The sequence below is a fragment of the Rhinopithecus roxellana genome, chromosome 5 (genome assembly GCF_007565055.1).
Source record: "Rhinopithecus roxellana isolate Shanxi Qingling chromosome 5, ASM756505v1, whole genome shotgun sequence".
NCBI classification, from domain to species: domain Eukaryota; kingdom Metazoa; phylum Chordata; class Mammalia; order Primates; family Cercopithecidae; genus Rhinopithecus; species Rhinopithecus roxellana.
In genome coordinates, this window is record NC_044553.1 from 35,723,119 (window position 1) to 35,747,334 (window position 24,216).

The 24,216-nt window shown below is 41.8% G+C and overlaps 2 protein-coding genes across 2 annotated transcripts in view; one reads left to right on the plus strand and one right to left on the minus strand.

The window, feature by feature from the left end:
* FBN1 (fibrillin 1) overlaps positions 1 to 16,585 on the minus strand; it is a 240,478-nt gene extending 223,893 nt beyond the window's left edge. The window contains exons 1-2 of the mRNA XM_010357811.2: positions 16,371 to 16,585; positions 15,398 to 15,742 (exon numbers count right to left, since the gene is read on the minus strand). Coding sequence (XP_010356113.2) covers positions 15,398 to 15,561 — 164 coding nt within the window. The 5' untranslated portion in view covers positions 15,562 to 15,742; positions 16,371 to 16,585. The remainder of the gene's footprint in view (positions 1 to 15,397; positions 15,743 to 16,370) is intronic.
* Positions 16,586 to 16,753: 168 nt separating this feature from the next.
* Positions 16,754 to 22,597, plus strand: LOC104657943. The gene is made up of 2 exons (XM_010357808.2): positions 16,754 to 17,624; positions 21,534 to 22,597. Exon 1 carries the CDS (start codon positions 16,933 to 16,935, stop codon positions 17,497 to 17,499), a length of 567 nt encoding a protein of 188 aa, XP_010356110.1. The 5' UTR covers positions 16,754 to 16,932; the 3' UTR covers positions 17,500 to 17,624; positions 21,534 to 22,597.
* The last annotated feature ends 1,619 nt before the right edge of the window (positions 22,598 to 24,216 follow it).

A 24,216-nucleotide genomic window follows, 5' to 3' on the forward strand; every position in this document is an offset into this window, starting at 1 on the left:
TCACTGGACTGCAAGAAACTCTCCAACAGTGAAAGCCATGTGTGGTCCAAGAACTGGCCAGCGCTGATCTACAAACTAGACATTACTAGTCTATAATGAGATAAGGAGCTTAAGCTAGAATCTAAACCATCTCACTGCTTCCTTCGTTGAGGAAGTCTCCCTAGGAATAAAATATAAGCTGAACTAAAAAGTGTGCTTAGTGACATATTTTGGATTTACACCCTGGTTTCTCATCTCATCATGGACCAGAAACAGGAGTTTGTGGACTGGCATCTTAAGAAGCACTGCTGTAGAGGACAGGAACCTATTTTTTCAATACATAAATTATAAGGAAAAACTGACAGGGGGACAATCTATATATTCAAAAATATTTGAGACAGATCAACCAATTGCAAAATATGGACTTTTTTGGATCCTGATTTGAATAAACTGCAAAAAAACAAATAAAATGTATGACTCAATTAGGACATTTTAAATATTCGCTGAATATTTGATAATATTAGAAATTAGTGTTCACGGTAAACAGAATAATATTATTGTGTTTATGTTTCTTAAACAGCCCTTACCTTTTAGGACACACATTGAAATATTTAAAAGTAAAATGATTTTTCAGGGATTTACTTCAAAATAAATGCAATGAGGGAGAGAAGTAGAAGATAAAACAAGATTGACCATTAATTGATAAATGCTGAAGCTGGATCATCATTGTCTCCTTCTCGCTAGTTTTGCATATATTTGAAATTATCCACATCTGTGTTAAATAAAATTCTTTTTCAAAAACAGACTTGCAGGAGCACCTGGCCTAGTCCCTCCTGATATCCAGTCTCCTACATGCCATCACACCACACTTTTGTTTTCTGTTTTCATTCACTTGAAGAACCACCTTTGTCTGTTATGCAGCTTAACATTCCTGAGAGGGAGGGGACCTCCATTAAGAGACAATAACAGTCCAATCCCAACATGTGTACCATGTTAAATCAGTGGCAAGAACTAACCAAAGTGTTTCTACTAAGTATCCAGCTACTAAATAAGGTTGCAGTTCACTAGATGGGGAATCCAAGAACAAATGACTTCACTACACCTGTGCAAACAATTAACATATTGGTTCAGGGGATAGATCCCCTTGGGCATCACAGGTCCTTTTTGACATGACCCATGTTCATAAAGACATTTTGTTTTGAAGACAAACATAAACCCATCAGTTAACAAAAGATGTGTTTTGGGGGAGGGGGTTTGTTTGTATCAGGTTCATAAAAAGGTTAAATTTGTATTTTTCTGTGCATAAGTGGAAGAACTCTTATAGTCCTGGGAAATATGAAATGAATGGAGGAAATCAGTTAGCAAAGAATCCTGGTATGTCTTCTGACCTTTCAATGTGTGAGAATGTGTGTCAAACAACCTATTTTCAAGGAAGGTCCCAAATGCAAATGAGCAGATGAGTCAGTCTGCAGTCAAATTAGACCCTGCTGTCTTCTGTCAAAGTTCAACAATGTCTGGATTAAGTTAGAACTGCTTACAAGCAAAAAGAGAAAAAGTGGTTTGCCTATCTTTGTAAAATACCTGAAAGGTTTTCAAAACTTCAAAAGGAAGAGTTTATTTTATTTGAGGTTTATTTTTTTCCCAGGAAGTTGGCAGAGCACAGAAAGTATCTGGTATTTATTTGTTTGATTCTATATTCTTACTTTAATAATAAACTTTCTGTTGGTGATGGTGTTATTTACCCCAAGGGGATGACAGACATTAAGTAATTTGAACATTTTCAATGGCAAATAGAAAAATAACTATTATCTGTTTAAATCGTTCCTTATTTAAAACACTCTACTCTTATTTTTATAGGCTGTGAATGAATATGAAGCAACCGCAACTTCTTAGAGTTTACTGCCGATCCGTTAACCAGAGCTGGCATGTAGGGTGCAGCATATAGGAACTCTATGAAAGCTATGCCTAAATTAAGATAATGTATGTTTTGTTCCACTCTCATGGATGCTCGATAGTTTAAGATCACTCTGAAAGTCAACTCTTATTAAAATCAAAATGGAAATCATGAAAAGACAATTTAAAAATAAAAAGATTTTCAATTTCTCAAGAGAAAGAGGACACAGAAGAAGAAGAATGAATAAGAATCTCTTTGTAGGAAATGAGCATTATGTGGCTGCATGGCATGAAGCCAAAGGAAGGGAACACTCAATTAGAAAGTGGCTCTTCTCAGGGACTGCCAATCTGAGTCACCCTGTCCCCAGTCACACAGGCAAGGCCTGCCCACAAAGCACCCACAGAGGACAGTGATAACAGAGTGGGTGGAGGGAATACTGACGCTATGGAAAAGGGAGCTTTCGCTCTGTGAGTGCAGATGTGTTGTGTTTACCCATCCAGCATCCCTTCCCCTTCTCTGCTAACCAAACTCCTCTTTCCTAAGCCCATTCCACATGGTTCAGGCAGGACTAACACATGGCTCAGTCCTGACCAGCTGGAGCACCCTATTTCTTTGGCGACAACGAAGGGCGTGTGACTGGGGCAATGTCAGAGTTCTCCGTGAGCTCTGATATGCGGAATCTGGAAAACAGGGCTTATCTCTACCTCTGAGATTATAGGTTGAAAGGCAGTGTGGCTAAGAATTGCGGGTGGATATCTGGGCTACCCAATTATAACCAAATCCTTACTCCAACAGAGGCAATTAAAGCACATTTCAAGAATGGCCCACCACTTTGCCATGAAACAATTCTAATTCCCAGGGTATCTCTGCACCGCTGCCAAAGAGAATGGTTTTCAACCCAGTCCTTCTATTTACTAAAATTTAAATTCTTTTCACAATGACTCTTTTAAAAAAAAAAAAAAAAAAATGTGTTAATCAGGAAAGAGGCAAGGCCTATTTGACAGATCTGCCAGTTAAAAAATGCAAACTTTTTTGGAAGAGTTGATGGGGTGCATGTTCATAAGGAATAGTATTTAGTAAGTTTGTTTCCCAATGAAGACAATGCAATTTAGGGAAAGAGAAAATTTAAAAATAAAAACTTATCTCCAAACTGCCTTTAAGTATAACCAGATCTCCACAGATGTAGTAAGTTTCCATTAAAATTACACTTTTGAATATTTTAAAGTTCAGGTTTGCCTCCTGTTTCTGAATATAATCATTTCTATGATGAGAAAGTAGAGACTGTGGTATCCAGATAGGAATGATTATCTAAATTTTTGCTTTAGCCATAATAAACTGCCTCTTTAACTCTCTGCCTCATTTTCCTTATCTGTAACAGCATTATAATTATTTGCATCATCATAGCTAAACATGTCAGGCACACTACTGAGAACTTGAAATGAACCATCTCATTAAATCTTAAGACAATACAGAAAGATGAGTAATTTAATCGCATTTACAAGTGAAGAAACTGAGGCCCAGAGAGGTCAAATCACTTGTCTGAGGTTTCCTCCTAGTAGGCGGTGGAGACAGAATTTGACCCAAAGCCTTTTTCCACACTTCCAAACCTCCCTGAAAGTGTGGCCAATGGTTACTAGCGATCATTGAAAATGACTCCTTGGTTCTTTAAAATATGGTCCCACAATCAATACCAGTCTGCCCCACTACCCACCGCCAGACTCAAATAGGAAATAGTGTGAGGTAATTATAACACATACCCCAGCCACTAGCTCTGGGTTTTTATGACCAAACTGTCAAACATTCCTAGCCAACTCTTCAGGAAATGTTCAGGCACTTTCTCAGATTCCAGCTAAAACATCGACTATGTGGCCCTGGGGAGTACGGAGCTCACAGGGTGGTAATGGGATATAAAATTTGCAAACTTGAGGTCAGTGGCCTCAACTCTGGGGTGTGAAGCACCAGCAGTCCATGAAAGATTAAAAAACTATTTGTCAACTTAAAGGCTGCACATCAAGTCCTTCACTGAAAAGCACTTGCCCACATCTCCTCAAACATTAACCCCATCAGTAAAGGGAGAGAAAGATACTCCAAATGGCAGTTCTGCCTAGAATCATTGGGAAAAAAGATAATAATATCAACAAGCCCAAGACAGGGTGTTCATTCTGAAAATGAAGCATTGGGTCCTATTCAAACACAGCTAATGCTCAAAACATAGTTGTCGCTAGGAGTAGGCAGATGTTTTACAGTATTATTAGGGGAGATGATATGGAAGAAAACACAAGAATTTGAGAATTTTTTCTTCTTTAGTGTGTTTATTACATGAACTCTTAATGTATACTTTGGATAACCGAGCCAGCAAGTTATACAACAAGAGACCAAGCTTAATCACAGACCCAGAACTGCCTTAGTTGATCTCAGGTCATTTGACTTTGACTGCCAATTAGAAGTGTGAGTATGTGTGTGGTGGAGGGTTTTGGGGAGGAGTCATGCTTCAGACTCCCAGAGAAGACTATTTCTCTTTTTCCAGCCACCTGACTGATACCCTCATTGACAACTACCTCCCTCAAAATGTCCCACCCCACCCAATCCCTTCTAATGTGGAGGTTTCCACTGACAGCAGGGTAGTACTGAGAATCTAAAACTCTGCTACAGCATCACCACTTCAGGGTTGACCACTGAGAGACTAATCACACTACCTAAGGTCAAATAAACGAGAGAAAGAAAAACATCCATGCCCACAGAATTGATAAGGTTTGGTTATTTCACACACGGCGGAGAAACTGCAGATACCAGTCAACCTCTTGAGGGTAGGAACACAAAGAGGCCCAATCTATTACCCAACCACACGCGTCTTAGGCCAGCTCTCGCCACCACGTGACTCAGGTTCCACACCTACGAATCAGAGAGGAAAATAAGCACCTTGAGCACTTGTTCCTGGACCTTCTCTGGGCCTCAGTTTCAGCATTTATATATTTCTAAAATCCTACTATAACTAATTTGTAATATGAATTTTTATAAAGATGGATGGTCTGGCTATGGAAGAAGATATGAGCCATAATTTCAATGGCAAAAACAAAAACATTTAAAAATAAGAAGGTCTTTTAAAAGTTATTCATCAAAGGCACGAACCTATTAGGGTCTGATTACACAATCTTACAAATGAGCACTGAGTGAACAGGGGAAACGATACACAATAAGCCGTTATTTACAGGAAGAGGAACGCATCAAACTTTACATAGTCCCATATACAGAGGTGCATACCAGACAATGGATTAATCTGCGTTTCCACTGCATTCCTCTACATGTTTTCATAGGAATCTTTTCTGGCATCCAAGTGTCTTTCTTTTATGCCCTGACTCTTCTCCATAAGCTCTCTGTCCCCTAAAGAGGCTGATTAAGCACAGGTCGCCTGGTCCCAATGCTGCTGGGAGGGAAAGGGTTGTCATCAACATCTTTCAAAACCCAGCGTCTGCTCTGTCCAGCCGAGGTCCACTGGGTGGCAAGACTCTTCACTCCAGACCTTCTCCCAGCTCTCTCCTCCTGCCTCCCTCAGGCTTTCTCCTTCCCTCCCCTAACAAAAACCTTAACCCTGTTTTTCTTTTTGAACACCCCAAAATTCCCAGGTAAAAATTTTGTATTTTACATAGACCTTGTTTACTTTTCTTAAGGTTTTAACTCTCATTTGATATTCCTATTCACCCGATATTATTTGCAGCACAGCTTATGAAATTACTTACAAAAAACATGAGGCAATGACGATGAAGAAAAAGAAGAAAAGGAAAAGATGGCAACAAAGAAGGAGAAACAGAAACTGAAAAGGAAGAAGAAACAAACAACAAAAAACACAAAATGAAACCCTGCCTCTGGAATACATTGCCTTTATTAATAAAGATATTACCATACTTCAGTTCGAAGCCATGAAACTTGACAGCAGACAATGTGTCTGTGGAGCAGACATAAATCCCGTCTCCCCACACCAACATCATAAAATGGTTGTACTATATTTGGAATTAGATGTGTTTGGATACTTATATTTGAATGTAAGTATGACTGATGGTCTAGGAATTCATAACCCTTCAAAATGTTGAACCAAACCACTTGTTTAAAGGAGCAGTTCTCCCACTCTGAGCCTGCTTGCTGTCTGGAATACATCTCCGGCTGGGAATGGTGGAGATAGGGATTTTTGCTTTCTCTCTTCCGCTCTGGGGGAGCTGAATAAATAGAGTCAGTGATAACTGCAACCAAAAAAAGTCACTTAAGCTGAAAAAGCAGTAGTCACAAGAAATTTAAAACTAGGATTTGATATAGGATAAGACACCCGCAATCCAAACTTGACTATATTCCTAATCCAATTTTATTCTGTTGACAATGTGGCTACTCCATTTATAACAAAATAATATAGTTCAGCTCATTACAACACCAATTCTATTAGCAATTGTGACCTATTTTTGTTTATTAGTTATAACCCCTAATTTAAAAAACTTGAGGTGGATTACACCAACAGATACATACATTTGAGGCTATAAATAGAAACTGAAGATAAAATTTCATACAGAAGAAAGTTAAAACATACCAAAGTTAATAAATTAGAGTGATTGCACATTAAATTTATTTTATGTGTAATCTTAAAAGCTAATGGAAAAAGGTTAGATGTTTTGAAATTCTCGTATTTGAATAAAACAAAACATACTGGTTCATTAGGAACTTTAATCTTATTCCTGACAGTTGTGAGTTCTTTAAATGCAGAACTGTGGACAAACTAAGAGCAATGCCCTAACATTAATCTAACAGAATATGCAAACACAATACTTATGGAGCTTTTTCATTCTGAAGTTACAGCAGCAAAATACAAGGAGGCATCCTCAGTAGAGAACTAAGCCGATCGAACTTGATCAAGTTAGAATTAAAACTTAAAGTATCTGATTAGCCTTCTCAAAGATCTATTGCCCTACAGTGGTAGCTGGTCTCCAAAGATGGCTCCACTTCCTCCCTTCCCAGCAGACATGTGCTGCTCCTCACATCCAAAGGTAGGTCTTAATAGTCAGTCCATGCCCTTGAATCTGGGTGAGGCCTATGACTTGGATGGAATTCCAAGTCATGCAATTCCAGGCTAAGTCTGAAGAAAGTCTGGTAGTTCCCACTTTTGTGCTCTTGAGAGATCCTGAGCTGCCATGGAAAAAGTCTGGCTATGCTGGAAAGACCATGTAGAGAGGCCATGTATAGAAAGGGGACAAGCTGAGACTACATAAAGGGGAATCAAGGAATCCAGCCAATGTCAAGGACATATGAGCTCATGTGACCCCAGCCAACCAGCCCCCAGCCCTTTGAGTTAGCCTGCCGTCAGTCAATATGTGGGATTAACACATGTGACCAGGGTCAGGAGGCTGTTGTTCAAGATCCAGCCCCAATAGACACTCACTCTGAGCAAGGCCTAGTCGCTGCATCTGGGGCTCAGTCTCCCCATTTGAAAAAAACACATTCAATGGCTCCATCCCGGGGGCAGGTTCAGGCAAGTGACTGCATGAGAGAGAGAGCTTTAAAACTTGGAAGGCCCCCAGCACAGCCAGACAAGTGGCTCTTTGCTTTCTTTATTCCACTCCTCAGTGGGTCCATTTAGATAAACCACACCCAAGTAAACAGGGCTGCAGGCGCCAGGGCCTGGTCACAGAACCAGATGCATACGTGAAGAAGTCATACTGCCTGTTCCAGCCCAGCTGACATTGTGGGGCGCAGAGACAAGATTCCCCGCTGTGTCCTGTCTAAATTCCTGAGCCACAGAATCATGAGAAATAATAAAATTGTTGTTTTAAGCCACTAAGTCTGGGGCAATTTGTTACGTAGCAATAAAATAACCCAAACACTCACAAATGAAAATACTTTGTTTCATGGTAGTAGAGGGCCTAGGCCTGATCTCATTTCCCTTTATTCTCTCTTTATGGTGCTACAGTGATTTCGTATATGGTAAATTTGAATATATATGGAGGTGGGAGCATTCTAGGTCCTCCTCCCTTTGTCTTTCCCAACCAACTAGTCAAGTACTGTCTGCATTAATTCTGGAACCACCTGAGCCTCTTCTTTCTTCACCCCTTTCACTGAATTTGCTCAGACCATCATGGACTCTCACTGTGACTCCTATATTAGCCTCCCAAATCCAAATCTCCCTGTCTTTAGTTTCTCTCCTCTCTAAGTCATCTACTTTTCACACCTCTACCCAGTGGCAAAGATCTGATCATGTTCCTATCTTAGAATCCTTTACTAGCTCGCATCCTTGCCTTTCACAACCATCAGTGATGTTTATGTTTCCACTAGTCCCTCACCTTTCCCTAACAACGTCGCTACCTATGTACGAGCTCACAAGATTGCTCGAGGTTGCGAACTGCACAGCTCCGGGGGGCACTCGTTTCAGAGACTACACTACAAACCACGTCACATGGAACCACGCCGTGCCAACCCTGCCCAACTGCAGTTCAGTGTCCTAAGATCACAGACACTTCATATCCCTTTCCTTTGATGTATTTTTCACTCATCTTTGCTTTATTTCTCAGCTATACTTGCTCCAAGCTCTAGTTTATATAATTAACCATACCCAGTCAATCAGTTCATCAAAATTGCTGAGTTCAACCATCAAAAACTATTCTATTGAACACATGCCACATACCCAGTTCCTAGATGTTCCTAGAGATAAATAAAACAAGCAAGATCTCTGCCTTCAATGAGTTCTCACTCCTAGTAGAGAGTCACTTTTTATCACGTAGATCAGAGGTTGTTAAACTTTTTCTGTAAAGGACCAAAGAGCAAATGTTTCAGTTTTGTGGGACATACAGTCTCTGTTGCAGCTACTCTACTGCTGTAGGGAGAAAGCAGCCATACATAATAAGTAAATAAACAGGCATGGATTTGTTTCAATAAAACTCTGTTTTCAAAAAAAGTGAGCTTGTTGACCACTGATAATTTTTTTTTTTTTTTTAGACAGGATCTTGCTCTGTGGCCCAGGCTAGAGTGCAGTGGCATGATCATACCTCACTGCAGCCTCAACCCCCTGGGCTCAAGCAATCCTCCTGTCTCAGTCTCCCAAGCACTGGGATTACAGGAATAAGTTACCATGCCCAGCCCTAATAGACTTTCACTGTAAAGTCACTTCTGATCAATCCCATTCCCACAGTGATGCTTCCCTTGGCTTGTAACAGCATCTGCGTTCAATAAATGTTGAATCTTTCCACATAGCAATGGTGGGAGAAGATTCTTGGGAAATGAAGGTATAAAGGGCATGGGGAAAAAATGTACCATCTACAAGATTTATTGTAACTGAAAAGCAGTAAAATATTAAGATCAAGAGCTCCAGCTATGAAGCTAGATTTCCCAACTCTACCACTTACTAGTTTATGTCCCTGGAGTAATTACTGAAACTCTGCATCCCTTGTTTCTTCATCTGTTAAATGAATAAATAAGCTTTCCTCATAAAGGCCTTACGTTTCAAGGGAATTAGTATTTGCAAAGTACAATCGTAAGTGATACCTCAGAGCTTTTTTTTTTTTTTTTTTTTTTTACCATTATGGCTGCAATGTAATGTAAAAAATTGGGCTGAGCTTACAGGCAACCAAGGTAAAAAATGAAAAAGAAACAAATAACTCATATGACTGGTCATGATGTAAGACACATACTAATTTCCACTGGAAAGAGAAATACTTCTTGCAACCCTATTCAGAGAGAAATTTCTCTCGGGTGACATGACAGCAAGAGGGGTCTGAACAACATAAAGAGCAATGCCTCCAGCTCAGAAGCCCAGACAATGCCCAGCAGGCTGCCTGCAATGGTTACCTACCACCCTCATACAAGTCAAGGTCTAATATTAAAATATAATACACACGCTGTACAAAGTCCCACTGGCTCTAACATCCTATGATTCTTTCTGTTTTATTAATGCCTTTGCAGAAAGTTTCTTGTTGGACTAAATAATACTATGTGATTAACCATACTTAGGATTTGTGAACTAGCATGAAAGAATATTTGGAATTTTAAGTGGAATTTTACCAATGTCTTGGGCCTGCATTTTTGTCTGGTGGAATGAAAAACCAAAACCATAACTAAAATTAATGGAGAAAGAAAAGTTAACATTCAGTTTTGTCTTTAGAACTTAACCTCTGCATACCTTGGCTCTCATATCTGTGAAGGGAAGCTTATGAAAGCACCCAGCTTGTAGAGTGGCTGTGAGGATTCAACGAATTATCATATGCAAAACAGTAAGAACAGTGCTTAGCATATAGAAGTGATCTAAATGTTACCTACCATGGCTGCAATTGTTATTATGTATTTGCTTAGACTTAATACCAGACTCTCTTTCCAAGGATGCTACCCTTCTGTGCACTCATGGTTCCTGAAGTACTCCCAGGATCATGGGGTATATGTCTCTGGCCTTCCACAGAACTAAACTCCAGCTGGCATTCAGTCAAGCCTTCCTGAATTAATGAAGTTTTTGAAACCCCACTTAATGATAAGTTAGTGGTAAAATGCTTATAATAGGATTCTTGACTTTGATGATTTAACAATCTAACGAGAAAATCGACTTGAACATCACGAGACACTAAACTGTCATGCGCCTGAGTTAGGCCACAGAACTCAGGCCTGATATATTATTGATGTCGGTTTCTTCAAAGAGTCTCATGGGAAAAAATTCTAAGTTGCTTAAGCAGGCCCATTTGCTGGGTTCGTGTTTAAAAACAAAGAAATTGTTAAAAGAATGTATTTCTCTTTCAAGAAAACATTTTTAAAATCTTATTTTCACATTGAAAATAAAGCTAAAACTCCCAAAGTGGTTAGGCTGATTGTTTGGCTTATTGGAAGAAAACCAACAAACTAGTACATTAATACTGTAATAATTTTTTAGTATTTTGCTTGATTAGAGTCATCAGTATAATACTATAATTTTTAAAGTGTGTGCTACACAAGACAATAAAGGAACATTTTAATATTCTTTAAAATTCCAAATAAAGTTGAAGGGAAGTCTGTACTCCATTTCCATCAGCTCTCATCTCATTTCACCGTAGGCTGATGTATGTTTTAATTAATTTGTATTACCAACTTATCCATTTTTATAAACAACCTCTATGTCTTCAATGTTACAAAATGAGTCCCATAAATAAATATTTTGTCTCTACCTTCTTGTTTCATGTGTGGAATTGCTGAAATCTTCTATTTAAGAATACTAAATCCTTTTTTTAAAAAAAATTGTGTCCCAATATTTTAGTCTAATCTTTTCAATAAATGGAAACTATACCCCTGCAAGAATCTTTTCCCATATTTAATTATTTGCCCATCTGACTTCAGGTGAAGTCTAAGGTCCCCTTTACAAAGTGAAATGGACTTTATGAAGTCTACAGAACTTTTTCTGTATTCCCTATTACAGTTCTTTATTTTAATAACAGACTTCTACATAATTAATCCCTTGGAGTTTGCCATCACATAACGTACCCTGGGTACGAACTGTTCCATGGGTATTTTTCTGGCAAGAAGACCTCTGGAAAAAAATAAACAAATAAAGACCAAAAGGAATCACGCACAAGTTGACAAATTGTGTCAAATACAACTGGTCTCATGTACCTATAAACCACACGACAAGGGCAGAAGCCTCAATCTGTCTTCTCCAAGGTTTGGGAAGGAGATCTCACTGTGAAGAACCTTTCCCTTTGACAGGAAACAGTAATATTTCCTTACTTGGGAGCTAAAGCGATAAGGCAGTCATAAATAAATGGTGCATAACTACTGCTATTCAAGTACAGTTGGGTTTTTTTTTTTTTTTTTTTTGGACTGTCTCCCACACTTTTTGCCTAATCACAGTTTAGAATTTAGCTGAGAAAAATTCCTATGAATTGAAATTCAAACAAATAACATTAGGATTTTATTATTTTTCATAAACCCATTTCACATATCAAGCAGTGCCCAAGCAAAAGAAAACTACTATACATGTATTATTTCATACAGTTTTGAAACTTGAACAATTCTCATTTGAAAATAGAAAAAAATGCAATTTTTGCAGAGTGGATGGGGACCACACTGATTCCTTTTTAAGAAAGGATTTCCTGTAAAAACAGAAATTGGCAATTTACTCTAAGAAAACACAGCAGAAGCTGGGAAGAAACACGAGGATGCCTAAATTTCCACTGTGGAACAACTTTTGCTGCCCAGTGGGGAGAGAAAGGAAAAAAAAAAAAAAAAGGAACACCTGCAACAGGGTGGGAAGAGAGGAAGATAAGCTGGGACTACACATCCAGTGAGCAGAAAAGGAGGCCAGTTTCTAATCCAGGAAGAAGGGGAGCTGGCAAGAAAGGAACATATATATGTATTTTAGGAAGAATACCAAGGCAGATTTTGTAGTCACCTGCCACATCAGAGAAAACCAAGAAGGCAGTATTTGCTGGAGAGAAGGAACCAGTGCACAGCAGATACTGATGAGTTTAAAGCACCTTTTAACTAGAGGAAAGATTAGTGAGGTGCTGAAAGTTGCTGCCACCAACTGGGCATCAGGCAGACTCGGGGGTTACAAATCACTTTCACTTCATAAACTGTGCATTTCCAATCAGAATGGTAAACAGGTTTCACTGTAGTCAAAGAGGTGAGTTTTGAAGCTGGTAATATTTTAACAGACAAAAACAGAAATTTTAAGCAATAACTGGAAAAATGTAGTACATAACTGCTTTTTCTGATGATTTATATAGCAGGGCACCATTAAAGGATTTATTCATATGAGACTGTAATGGCAATAAGCAGAGGGAATAAATTTAAAATGTTATTCAAATTTTACATGAGAAATGGGGTTTGCTTAAGATCTACGGGAAAGCCTTTGATCCAGCAATTCTATTTTTACTAATTTATACCACATATAAACATGTGTATGTAAACACAGGTATGCAGAAGAAAGTTGGTAATAGCAAAAGACTCAATGTAATCTAAAGAGCCATCACTAGAGAACTGTTTCAGCCACATAACGAGGTTCTATACAACAAGAAAATGGGGTCGGGTGCGGTGGCTCACGCCTGTAATCCCAGCACTTTGAGAGGCAGAGGCGGGCGGATCACTTGAGGCCAAGAGTTTGAGACCATCCTGGTCAACATGGCAAAACCCCATCTCTACTAAAAATGCAAAAAATTAGCCGGGCTTGGTGGCATGCGCCTGTAATCCCAGCTACTCTGGAGGCTGAGGCAGGAGAATCGCTTGAGCCCGGAAGGTGGAGGCAGTAAGCCAAGATTGCACCATTACACTCCAGCCTGGGCAACAGAGCAAGACTGTGTCTCAAAAAAAAAAGAAAGAAAGAAAATGCATGAGGTAGATCCATATGAGTTAACAGATGGATGAATTAAAGATACATAAAAAGTAAAGTTCAGAATATTGCATGTACAGTATATTCCATGTATTAAAAAGGATACACACACACGTGTATGTATACATACATATTTATGTGTTTATCTGTACACGTATACATATGCCTATAAGATTTATAGAAAAATACCCAAGAAAATGGTTTCTGAAAGATGGCAGGGAAATACTTTTAATTGTATATATTTTTAAATTATTACTTTCACCCCCACCGTGTGTGTGTGTGTGTGTGTGTGTATAACTTATTATAAAATCTTATAGTTAACATGAGAATTAGAAACACACATAATTACAATTCTATTAATACCCTGTTTTTAGGAAGGCTTTATAAATAGTTTGCAATAGGATAAGGTCTGTGTTAATGATCAAATACTGTGAGGAGCACAGAGAGGTATCTCTCTATAATCACAAACAAATGTAAAACCAGACAGAGAAAGCACTAGTGTGAGTAAAAGTGTGGCATCCTGTTAAGCAACAAAGTAAAGCTTAGTTTCTTTTTTCACATTCAGTCTGTGCCTCCCAAGGGAACACACTAGTTGGTGACAGCCCAGAGAAATGAGACAAATGTCTGACCAGGCCCCACACCTCCCTGAAGATCTTCAGCCACAGAATTAAATCCCCACTTCCTTTATATACAGGAGCAATTCTATCAGAATAGATATTAAGATAATATTATGTAGGAGAAATGTATTTTTGAAGGAAAAATACTGGACTAAATGAGGTCCTCTTGAGAACATATGAAAATCAGAGCCTCAGTCTACTTATTGAACTTGCCATATGCCTTGCACACAGGACAATAAACGTCTGCTGTCTGATCAGGGTCAGGCTTACCATGATAAGCAAACTTCCTTCCAACATTATCGGATTTCTGGGTTTATTTTCCAGAAAGGCCAAGATGGAACCGAATTAATCGTAACTATGTTCTGTGCTATTTTATCACAGCCTAAGTGCTTGGCTCTTACAATCATCGTGTCCCTTCTCCAGACTAGGAGTCAAAAACTGGTCTGGTGAGTTTACTGCACTTTTTCTTCTCATATCTGGGCCACACAAACACAAATTTTACTACATATACATGACTATAACACCCCACAACAAAAAAAGAGTAAGTGAAATGATCAGCCACATATCCAAGTGGACACCATCACTTGGTGTCCAGAGCCACATAATAAAGCTACAGAACCACTCAGGAAAAGAGCATCAGTCAGGATGGTAAGAATTTAATACAAAATCTCCCTATACATACTGTCAGAGTTTACTTAACAGGCTCCTCCAAGAAGATAAAAGGGGTCATTGACAGTCCATCCTGCTGTTTCCATGGAGGCTTTAACTTAATTGCAAACAAATTTCTCTTAAAGGAAATGTATTCCCACTGTCCTTCAATACAGGAAAGTGACAACCCTTAGTCAACCCGCCTAATTTAAATCTTTCCGGCCGAAACATCTATAATAGCGGCATGGGAAGCCAGTGAAATGGTCAACTGAATGTACATAATACAAACACCACTAGTTAAAAATACCCCCTTAAGGCCGGCCACAGCAGCCTTACTGCTGTAGTGAAACGGAGAGCCCCACACAACCCAAAAAAACCAGTTCTCAGAACCACTTGCCCTGTTCTGCTTCCAGTGTAGACATCTAAAGGAAGCACTGCCCAGAAAACCCAATTCGTAATCGTAATAAACATAATTTACGGAAGAGTCGACTACTCTGTGATTTATCCTCTGACTCTCATGGGAATCCCCTCCTTTCCTTGCCCCCTTTCAAATACAGCATCTACCAAGATGACTCCAAGGAAAGTACTTTCCTCTAGACACAACCAGAATTGGTATTGCAGGGAAAGGAATGGGCTTCTCCTCTTATCCCACTCGCAACTCCTCCCCTTCTTCCTCAAGGAACCCTTCTCGCCTCCCAAAATCTGCCTCAACAATGGCCCAAGATTCCTTTCAATCATGTCCTCTCCTTTGGGGCAGAAATCTTTGGGAGTAGGGGCAAGGTAGTTTAACCACGAACGGGGTGGGGACTAAACAACCCTAGCACCTCTAAGGTGCCCCCAGGACGTCTTGCCAAGGAGTCTTTCACAGGGAGAATCATCCTGCCCGTTGTTCTGGATCTTGAAACTTGGAAGACCCACACCAAAGGAGGGGACCGGTTCTTTTACCCTTTAAGCGCGTCGTGTCCTCCGCCGCCTCTTCTCTTGGCCCGACTGGCTCTGGTTTCCTTCACGTTCCCAGCCTCCAAATTGGCGTCCGCCCCATGACTCGTGTAGGACGCTAAAAGCACGGTAAATCCCAGGAGGATCTCCAGCAGGCCCCCTCGACGCATGATGCCGAGCCGCCGCCGGCTCCCGCCGCCTCCTGCCGCGCCCGGGGCTCGGTCTGCGGCCGCCGCTGCGCCCTGAAGCGCACCGCGCCGCCGGGGTCCCGCTCTCCCGCCGCCCGTCCCCCGGGCCGGGCTCCTCCCGCCTTCTCCAGGCGCTGCTCCCACTTCAGGCGGCCCCTGCCAGCTGCAACACAGAGACAAATCCCCGAGGCGGGGAGACTTTCAGGGCATCGGGATGCTGAAGCCTCGCGGTCCCCATTCCCGAGCCCAACCCGTGCGCCGCCTGCGCGTGGCGCAGTTAATTTGGGTAAGGGAAGACGGTTTGGTCCACAGCTGGCTGGAAAGCCCAGGCCCCCGGCGGCAGCAGCCCTGGCCAATCCCTCGGCCTCCCGGGCCCCGCCAGAAGAGCGCAGCGCAAAGTACCCATGTCCCCAAAGGTCCTAAGCCCCGGGCGAGCTCTCTGGGTTTATTTTTTTAGTGGCACGAATTGCGCGCAATGCGCGCTCTAAACGCCCCACTCCTCAGCCTGCCCTCTCCGCCAGGCTGGAAGCCCGCCGCGCAGTCCCCGCCGATTCCGGGCGCTGCCACCGCCCCCCGAACATCTGACGCGGAGCGCGGCACCAAGAGCCCCGGGCCAGGAAGCTGTCAGGCAGGGGAGGGCCAGCGCCAGCTGTGAACGTTCCGGGACAGCCCCTCACCCCAGTGCCTGTCCCTGCCCTCGGCGCGGCGCGGCGCAAACGCAAAAGCCTCCGTGGCCGCAGCTCCAGCCCCGGTGGCCGCCCGACCCCCGTCGAGACCCAGGCTGCACCCACTGGAGAAGCGGCGGCTCCGACTCCTGAGGAGGCGGCGGCGGCTGCTCCCAGTCGTGGCCGCTACAGCCACTGCTCCGCTCCGCTCGCAGCTGTCCCAGCTGTGGCCGCCTGTCCGCTTGTGGCACCCACTGTCTCTGCCGCGGCTCCCGCGGCCCCCTCCTTTCCCCACCTCTTCAAGTATCGTCCGCGCAGCGGTTTCTCGCGAGAGAAATACTTTTTTTAAAAAAAGAAAGAAAAAGAAAATGACACCCCCTCCTTCATCCCCCTCATCACCACCCCACCCCCCGGCCCCATCCATCCTCCCTTTCCACTCCCCTTTGCCAGCCTCCGCCTCGGCGCGGGGCCTCTCGCTCGCAGGATTAGCGCAGTGGGAGGAGGCAGAGGTGATCAGGTCCTGCCCGGCCTGGGACTTTTTGTCTTGAGGTGGGGAGGAGAGAAATGGGAAGAGGTGGAGTAGCGGTTTTAGCCCGCTCTGCGGCTGGGAGGTCTAGATCCGAGATTAGCCTCTCCCGTGATCGGGGAAGCCCTGCCGCAGCAGAAAGTTGTTCCACCTGCGCCAAGAATGCGCGCTGGAGACGGCTGTCCCGGAGGCCCTGGCCCGAGAGGAGACCAGTCTCCGCTGCTCGCGCCTCCCGGTAGCGCGCTCCCTGCGCCTCTCCCGCCGGACACTCAGCAGACGCCGGAGGCCATGAGGCTAAGACTGGGCGCGTCGCAGGCCGGGACCGCGGCAGGGACTGCTGTGCCGACCGAGGAGAGGGCTCTGCCGCCCCCACTTGCCCGGGGTTGTCGAGACCCCACTCCAGACGCGGCTCTTCTGAGGCTCAATTCAAGCCATCCAGGCCTGAATCCAGGATGCTCTAAGTCGATGTCCAACCCAGGGGCCTGTAAATGTTGGAACCTAGGATTTAGGATGGGAGCGGTGAAGGGATGGTCCTCTTGCCCAGCCCAGATTAAGATTGGGGTTCATCTGGAGGACTCTACTTACACCCTCTCCGTCCCCTCGCCCTCCCACACACACAGCTGCCTCTCCCCAGGATATGCACGGCACAGTGAATTCAGTGGCTTTGAAAGGTATAGTATTTGTGGCATCCTTATATGGATAATGCCCGATTATGCCTGCACCCTCTAACAGTTTAGGAAGGCTGGAAGTCGCACACTGGGTCCTGGCTGCTGTAACTGGAGACCCCCAGAAAATCCCCTGCAAGCGGCCACCAGCCCGCTGTCGAGCCAAAAATAAAAGCTCAGCACAAAGAGGTACCCTGGGAATGCATCCTGTTGAAAGGGATTTTCCTTATTTGTAATCATTTGTAAAGGGGCCCAGAGAGTAGGGTAGAGAGACCTGGGCAAGTTATTCAACTTCTTTCCAATTATAAGATGGGACTTGTAGTGTCCACCACACAGGGTTATAATGGTGATGATGGACATGCTGAACTGCTATGATACATGAAGATGAAACAGTAAAACTGTGGGAACTATGAGCTGAGCTAAAGCCGTAATCCTCTAAGTGTGTATGTGATCTACTTTAAGTCTCACCTGCAAAAGGTCTCTTAGCAGATTCATGAATGACAGCCTTGGTCACACACTCCTGACTGAGTAAAGGAGATCATTCATTCAAGATGTTTTTACTGAGCACGAACTGCATACCACTTAGTGCATTGTTGAACTACACTTCAACAATTTTTAACAAGGCAGGTTCAACAATTTGAACCCGGCTACTTCAACAATTTAGTGAACAAGGCAGAAATGTGTCTCCCCTCACACAGCAGGCAGTCGACAAGGAAAGGCAGACTTGAAACAATTAATGGTCCAATTGTTGAGCGCCAGACAGGATAAGTACTGGGTGCTTGCTTGGAGGATATATAACAAGGGGACTTGACCTAGGCTAGGGCTGATCAGGAAAGGGATCCCTGAGGAAGTGATACTTAAGTCTAAAACATAACTAGACTCTACTTAGGATAGCAGTTCTCAACCCTGGCTATGCAGTAAAATAATGAGAGGCTTAAAAAAAAAATTCTGACACCAGGACAGGCGTGGTGGCTCATGCCTGGGCCTGTAATCCCAGCACTTTGGGAGGCCAAGGCATGTGGATCACTTTAGGCCAGTAGTTCAAGAGCAGCCCGACCAACATCGTGAAACCCCATCTCTACTAAAAATATAAAAATTAGCCAGATGTGGTGGTGCATGCCTGTAAATCTTGCTACTCAGGAGGCTGAGGCACTAGAATCGCTTGAACCCGAGAGGTAGAGGTTGCAGTGAATGGAGATTGTGCCACTGCACTACAGCCTGGGCACAAGAGCCTGGGCACAACAGAGCAAAACTCTGCCTCAAAAAAAAAAAAAAAAAAAAAAATCTGACACCGGGCCCCAACACCCAGTTTCTGATTTGAGTAGTCTGTAGTGGATCCTTCACATGTATATTTTTTAAAGCTCCCTGGATAGGGAGATGTAAGGAGGGAATTCACACTGGGAAAAGAATCTGAGCAGAGGGACCATGGATCAGGAGAAAGCAGGACTGTTGGACATCCAGAAAGGCCTTACCCTGCCCACCAGTTTTCTGGGCTGCTCTGCACCTACAGGGGAATCTGGAAACTGCGTGCTTTCCTTGTACTCCAGCAGCATACAAGACATGCTGTGCCCTCTCTCTCTCAGAATCTTACACTCAGTGACATGTTGGACAGCAGCATCCAAACAACAAGCCTTTTCTAAGGCTTCTGCCCAGGAAGTAAAGGCCAAATCCAGTGCCTTGCAAGTCTCCTCTTCCAACATTTCTGGACATTTCTATTACTTCTAACTCAAACTACTTTCCAGGGTTTCACCTCAAAGGGAGGGATTTGGATTAAACGCTTTTTATCTGGCCTTTGCTTTCCCCGTAACCTCCTCTTTATTCACTGGCCTCTTTTTCCAATAAAGGAAAGATTCTTCATATTGGATAGCAGTTCCAAGCCATATACTCTCCTCTTTGAGCAATAAGTCTCATGTTCTAACCACAATGGTGGAAGATCTGCAGGGGAAGGGGAGGCAGGGGGAACTTGATTACTTAAAAGTAAATGTATTTTTAAATATACAAGAAATATTCCCACTATCTAGGCAATCAACTTATATTAGAGTAGCATGCCACTTATGTCAAAATTCAGTAATGAATAATAAAAATCTATGTCTTTGCAATAAGATTGTCTTGATGCCAGATGACTGAGGACCCAACTCTCCCTAAACCTATCACAGACTTTTTTTTTTTTTTTTTTTTTTTTACATAATAGGTTGTTTTGCGCTGTTTGCAAATTAAGTCCACGGGCTACAATTCCTTGCTTCCATCTCCTTATTTCAAGGAATTCTATTCACCCTAAGAAACCCTGCTCAAATTCCTTCTTGTTCATAGGTGTTTTAGCTCATGCCCATCTCTCTTGTTCTAACATCATTGCACTTACTGAGTCATTCACTGAATAGTTAATTAATTTTAATACATGATTATAGTATGCCTACTATATGCCAAGCGCCATGTCAGGACTGACCATTAGGGATATTTCTTCTGTTGCTATCGTGAACTATTAGGTTGGCACAAAAGTAATTGCAGTTTTTGCCATTTAAAAGTACTGGCGAAACCACAATTACTTTTGCGCCAACCTAAATGTATATATTTTTTCTATAGCCATTGTACTTACTCCCCCTAGCTGTATGATATTAAAGACAAGGTGACATTCCTTATTCAAGGAAACTTACTAGTGTCCTGAAAACTATGACAAAACACAAATACTTTATTGTTTGATCAATTGAAATCTTGTGGCATTTTTAGCTTCAAGCCACTCTCATCATTTTATACCTCTTGTATAAATATCTGTGCCAGCAAAGGTTCTTTGTCTACAAGCAAGAAAACTAGTTATGGAAAATTTAAGCAAAAAAAAAAAAAAAAAAGACCTTTTAAGTATTATCAGGTTATGAGCTGGCTCACTGAACTTGACTTTGTGATAAAATGGGGAGTAGTACAGTTCTGGGATAATGGTAAGCAGAGAACCTCTTCAGGCTAATGTCATGTGAGTAAATCAATTCCAACCATTTTGATCTTTTTCCACCCCTCTTAGAGTTCAAATTCAAAGGACAGGGTCCTTTTGGCATAGCTATTTAGGGAACTTGGGCACAATCCTGGCCAAAGGATGATGGAGTATCTCGATGGATAGCAGAACAAGATTGCATGCCACGGGAAAGGGGTTCATCTATAAAAGATGGGCAAAACACTATTTTGGTCATGCACCAAAAATTGAAGGGCATTAATGCTTGTCAGGGGCAAAAAAAAAAAAAATCCAGATGTTCATTACACCATCTCAAGAACTTTCAAGATGTTTAGAGCTTACTGAAATAAAGCATTTTCAAGCTTTACTTGGAAGAAGCATACTCTAAAATCAGCTTCTTGGTCTTCCTTTGCAAACTAAATCATGGCTTCACAAAAAGCTAACTAGACTTTCATGTAGCCCCAGTTCCTGCCATTGATAGTGGCAAATAGATCACTCATGATACAACCAACTATATCTTCAAAAATTGGCTTCTGACTTTTAGTGAGTATTGTAGAATTTTGTAGTTATAAAAATATAATGCATGTATCACACCTACCAGAAACCACACCTACTTACATATATATATAGAGAGAAAAATCATACGTTCACATACATAATCACGTTTAATCTTTACCACAACTTTTGGTAGATTGAAAAACATAGCCACAATATTTCTTATCTTCTTCCATCAAGAAGTAGAGTCTATTTCTCAATTCTTTGAATCTGAGTTGGCTTTGTATTTTTCTTTTACCAGTAGAATATCGTAGAAGTAACATTGTATGACTTCCAAAGCTAGGCCTTAAAAAATCTTGCAGCTTCCTCTTTTACCCTATTAGATGTTGCCCTGAGATGGATAGGCCTTCAAGAAGTCCAGGATGAAAGACAATGTGAAGAGAGACAGCCCCAACTCTCTCAGCTACATCAAGACTCTTCCTGAGCCACCAACTAAATGTAGTCACATATGTGAGCCCAGCAGACCAGCACAACTGCCCAGTTAACCCACAGAATAAATAGATCATTGCTTTAAGCTACTTATATATTTATTAGGGTGGTCTATTATGTAGGAATAGATAAATAATTAAAACCTTATAATGGAAAATAATTTTTCTCAATTTTAGAGATGAATAAACTCACATTCAGAAGAGTTAAGAAAGTTGCTCAAATTCATAAAATCAAGAGGAGAGGCAGAGCTGTAATTAAAACCAAGCCTTTGACAAATCAAGAAAACTTTTCATGTCATCACTGCTACCTCATCTGTGGCCACAAAATCTCAGTCAAGATCTAGGGTTGATGCAAATGGGAGTCACTTCCAGTATCCACAACACTTCTCTTGTGTCTTCTTGGAAGCTAAGACTTCATCCCTTGAGTTTCACTGCTGCCTTACTTGAGAGCAATGCCTCAATGCCTACATTGCATCTTACTTGAGAGCCTCATTTATTCCATGCTACAAGATCCATGCAAGATTCCAGGATCACCAAGATCACTCCAGGAAATGAAGAGATCAAGAGAGCTGCCATAGACAAGTCTCTGCCTCTGTGCTTCAGCTTCTAGTTCCCTCATAATATAGGACAATTTCTTGTACAAAATGGATGCTCCATAAATATTTGTTGAATGAACTTTTCTAGTTGGTGATGTGAGGGCAACCTTAAAACCTCATGCCATTCTTCCTCATCATTCTCTGGGTTAAAGAAAGGTTTCAACTTTTCCAGCAACTGACAGAGCCCTGGTGTGTGATATTGCCTCATTGTGCCTCAGTTGTCCCATCACTCCCACTCGGGAGAGGATATGAATGAATGGGTCTTAGTTTTAAAGAGCTGAAGGTGGAATTCAGTTGCCTGATTGCTAGCATAGATAGTACCTCTATGTATGTGCCATTTCCTTTTTTTGATTGTTTAGTTCGTTTATTTGTGTAGCCAATTTTGATTAAAAACCAAACACTGTGCTGGAAGCTGAGGCTTCACTGGTGTAGGGATGCCATTTCTGCCCCCTAAGAATCACAAGGGCTAGAGCATAGCAGGAGGTCCTTACAGCAACAACTACCATGAACTAAGCCTTTGCTTAGTGCAGGTACTGTGCTAAGTTAGTAGTGTTCTTCCCATTTTGGAATTTTGTAGTTACAAAAATATAATGCAGGCTTAAGAAAGAACAGTTTAAAATGACATAAATAAACCTTTGTTTTAGGAAAAATTTGCATACGTTTGTGCTTGTGTGTTATACTAAGAATCCTGAGCAATTCCCACTTCAATATAAAATTCTAGTGTTGTGAGGGCAAAAGGTGAGAGTTTTAAAAAAAAGGTAAAAATTTATACATGCTAAAAAAAATGAGAATTGTTTTCATTTTCATGATTCTTCAGAACATTTATTTATTAGAAATATTTTAACTACTTAACTAAAAGATTTTTTTAAGTAGTTTTTCATAATCCCAACCACCCTCTTTTAGTTTTCTCATTTTGCCTCTCGTCTTTGTCCATATGGTGCATTTTACATAGTTGTAACTCTGGTGGATGTATAGTTTTATCTTCTGCTCAACAGGGAGGAGAATTTGTTCAGCATTTGAGTGTTTAACCTTTGCATTTTGTGGATGGGGTCCCTGGGTGAGGTCTGCCTAGCCATCTTTCTGGCAGAAAGCATGTACAACTGTTGAATTATGTTATTGAAATAACTTTCATTACCTCAATCCCCCAAAGCAAACAGTTGCTCTCCACCCAAAACAAAAGCTCTGGTTCCCAGACTTCATTTCACTTGTGTTTTCCATGAGTTCTGTGACCCACCCTGGTATTCCCTGTCATTTTTTCTACCAGACATAACAGATACCAGCCCAACAGCAGAGGCGAATAAAGCAGAGGCCTGGACAGCAGGAAAGGACATAACATTTTATCCATCACAAATTAAAAACATTCTCTCTTAGCTCCATTCAACAAGTGTTACCAAACACCAATCTTGTGTTGCAGACTATGGGAGACGCTACAGAAGCCACCAAAATGTGCCCATCCTGCAGTCTGCTCTCTCTCAGGAGGGAGAAAACGAGTGCTTATAGCAGAGGTCAGCAAATTTCTATAAAGTGACAGACAGCTAACAAATACTTTAAACTTCATGAACCGTAAGGCAAAAGAAAACAAATTTCCACACGCATTTTACTGACAAAAATAAAAATTTGTCTGTGGACACTGAAACTTGAATTTCATATAATTTTCATGTGTAATGAAATCTTCTTCATTTCATCATTTTCATCAATTTAAAAGTGTAATAACTATTCATAGCCTGCAGGTCATAGAGAAACAGGGGTTAGGGGCAGATTTGCTCTGTGCAGCCGTAGTTTACCAACTTCTGGAGTTAAAGAAAAAGGCCAGCACAGAACCTGGCTTGGGCACGACTCTCCAAAGTGGCTGGCACCAAGACAGGGATCCACAGAGGAGAGAGGTGGGGTGGGGTGGGGTGGGGTGGTCCAATCAGAAGACTTAATGGAAGAAATGGGATTTGAGGATCGCCTTGAAGGGAGGGTAGGATTTGGCTACATGGGGAGAACATTCCAGGCGGAAGTGATGAGCATGAGTCCAAGGCACAGAGGGAGGGAAGATTATGGGCCAAAGGGGACATGCAGGGTGTTTCACCATCCTTCATGGTGACATACTTCTAACTCTCCAAGGTTTCTGTGACACACCCTGGGCCATGTGTTTACAAAGAGGAGGGGTATTGTGAGCCTGTAGGAGTCAGTCTTTAAATGACGATTAATCATATTATATGAATGTTAATAATATCCATAACCCAAAACTTGTAGAAAACATAAGATCCATCTGATCT

Bases quoted from the DNA above. Each gene is read 5' to 3' on its own strand.
- LOC104657943 (XM_010357808.2), top strand. From the start codon at position 16,933: ATGCGCGCTGGAGACGGCTGTCCCGGAGGCCCTGGCCCGAGAGGAGAC.